Genomic DNA, 2664 nt, shown 5'->3' with positions numbered 1-2664 from the left:
AATTTTTTTTTTTTTTTTTTTTTTTTAGTGCAAATTATTGATAGCTTATTCTTATTTTTAAAATTTTTAATTACTGCTTAGAATATATATATATATATATATATAGGAACGTTGGGTTATTCGAATACTAATAAAATACCATTATGTGTTCAATTCAAGCGACTGGTTATGTTTGTATGGTGGCTAATTAGCCACAATAGATGGCCTATCCTAGCCACTTGAACTATTGCTGTCAATCAACTGAAAATTCGATTTAATTGACATTGTTTAGCACTAAGACAATGATGTCTGAGGTAATATCGCGTGTGTCTTAAGAACAGAAGGCATAAAAACAACTGAAATATGGTTCATCCAAAAGATAAATCAAGGGACTATAGCTTTGAAGGTATAAAGGCTTTTCTGTTAAATTTAATCAGAGCAATACCAAACTTCTGAAAGGATAACCATTAAAAATTAAGGAACTATTCATTTTACATGTAGAATGGTATTCATAAACAAAGGTCTTTGGTGGCAGAACTGATATGTATAGATAGTGCTGGAGAGGAAGTAGCTAATTTAGTAACGTATATTTTACCTAGAGAAAGTATGCAATCGAACAGACGAGGTCGATCCGTGTCTGTACTTGTAGCAACGAAATTGTAATAGTATGTGGTCACATGCAGCCAGCCTATTATACAACATTACATAGTCAGCTCAATTTCTCTTGCAAATCAACTAATAATCACATGCCCATTTTGCTTTTTCTTACGTCGTGAAGTAAATTTATTGGTTGTATAGTATTAATTAGCTTTATTTATTTCAATTTATCGAAAATCTAAATACATGGAACACTAACTTATACAGACAACTGCGTTGAGACGATTTTAGTAGCTCTGCAGGCATGTCCCCCAGACGAGGGCATCTGTAAAGCTCATTTTATAGACAATAGTTCAAACTAAATTTACGGCCGATCCATTTTTGGGTAAACCGAGTTTGTCTGGTACTCTGTGATAGATTATGGTTTTTCCATACGGCAAATGCTTTGCGCTTAGCCTGAAGCATAATCCCTTGAAGATTATGTGGTCGTTGCCACAGGTCTTCATTCTGCCGCTTGGGATCGCATTATATAGAAACAGTAAATGGTTTCGGTAATTTATGCTTAAGACACTCAATTACTTATAGGCTGTTGAATAAAAAAATTAAGATATTGTTTGCGCTGTCGTAAATCTATTTTCTCATATTAGAAGTATTTTGATCCAACAGGTACGTCCTGCAAAAGCTTACAAGTATCGTTGACGTTAATAGTCCTTGTTTCTTGCTTTCAACGGCGGTGGCCCTCTCTGCCAGCGTTATCTCCGTCATCGCCTCCTGTCAAAGCACTCAATGATTGGGCCGCGTTCATGAAGCAGTCCTTTATATCGGTAAGCATGTCTTCCTCAATATCGTCCTTGCCCTAGGCAGACGTGAGGGAAACAAAAATGAAATTAGATCTAGGGACGAATTTTGGACTCGCTCGACAAATCGTGGTTAGTCGACGGGAAGGCATTATTTGTTCGTTGTTGTTTAATTGTGTTGATGACTCGGGCCGTACAGAGACATATACGAAAAGCGTCGTTAACAGAAAAAAAACTAATGCTGCTCAGTCGGTATCAAGATTATAAAGTTTCTTTTTGTTTTATGATTTGAAGCATTTACTTATTTCTAATGTGTTTTCCATAAAAGCCATTCCAAATAAGCCTCTATTAAAACTACAACCAAAGTGCTGTAAATATCTGTGCGTTGAATTAGATGACTGCTACCTGTTGGCTTTATGGTATGTAAGTGCAAATCTATAGCCCTTACTGATAATGATCATTCACAATAAAAAATGCACTCACTCTTGCTGCTGCGATCATAGCCGTGATACAGTTTTTAACCTAAGTGCGTAGGAATACGTAATGGACAATTATGTTAGACTAAACCTGCTAAACCCGTTCGATTATCTTTTGTGACATTTGTTTAAACGGTATTATTGTCACTTATTAAGGTGACAATGATACCGTTAAAAAGATTTATAACTGAATAAGATTTTAACTTTTACTAAGGAATACACAAGTGCCCTCTTTGGATAAATAAAAATGTACATAGAGAGAAGCTTTCATACCTTATATATATTTTTTTTGTACGTGATTTCGTACTGCAATATTGGAATTTCGAGTAAAGGATAACAGAAACAAAGCGCTCCCAAGAATTTCTGTTAGGACATTTATTGTAAAATCGTGTAAATATTCAACATTCTTGAATTACCGGTTCTGTTAATGCGACTTTCAGGTCCCGTCTTGTATTGTATTCTAACTTTTTTGTCCGGGAGGGTTCGATCAAACTTCACTGCCAGACAATTTTCAGGGGTTCTAAGAAAATATGGAATTACATTTTAGGGGAACCAAAAACACGCTAAAGGGCCATTTGATTACACGCATGACTACACAGTTATTGTTAGCACGAGAGCGTCAGTGTAGTTCTTACGGTTTTCAATCCACGCGCGAAACTTCACCAATGTCTTTCTTAACGAAATGGCAAATTATTAATTATATACTGCTGACAAAACGTCTTATAGCAGTGATTGTTGTGTAGTCAACTCGAAATATATTTTATTGTTACATAAAATATGTCAAGCTAGCGAACCGTTTACCTATTAATTATATA

At 35.2% G+C, this 2664-nt stretch overlaps 1 protein-coding gene across 1 annotated transcript; it reads right to left on the bottom strand.

The window, feature by feature from the left end:
- Window positions 1–75: 75 nt before the first annotated feature.
- On the bottom strand, window positions 76–1895 carry LOC111273376 (uncharacterized; the record flags this gene model as incomplete). The annotated part of the gene is given in 2 exon segments (XM_022855068.2): window positions 76–1432; window positions 1857–1895. Coding segments are annotated over 2 exon segments (171 nt in total), but the record flags the coding sequence as incomplete, so codon positions are not given.
- Window positions 1896–2664: the final 769 nt, after the last annotated feature.

This window comes from Varroa jacobsoni, unplaced genomic scaffold, assembly GCF_002532875.2.
Source record: "Varroa jacobsoni isolate VJ856 unplaced genomic scaffold, vjacob_1.0 contig06428, whole genome shotgun sequence".
In the NCBI taxonomy this organism is placed as follows: domain Eukaryota; kingdom Metazoa; phylum Arthropoda; class Arachnida; order Mesostigmata; family Varroidae; genus Varroa; species Varroa jacobsoni.
The sequence above is the reverse complement of the archived record's forward strand: the minus strand, read 5'-3'. Positions and strand labels throughout refer to the sequence as shown.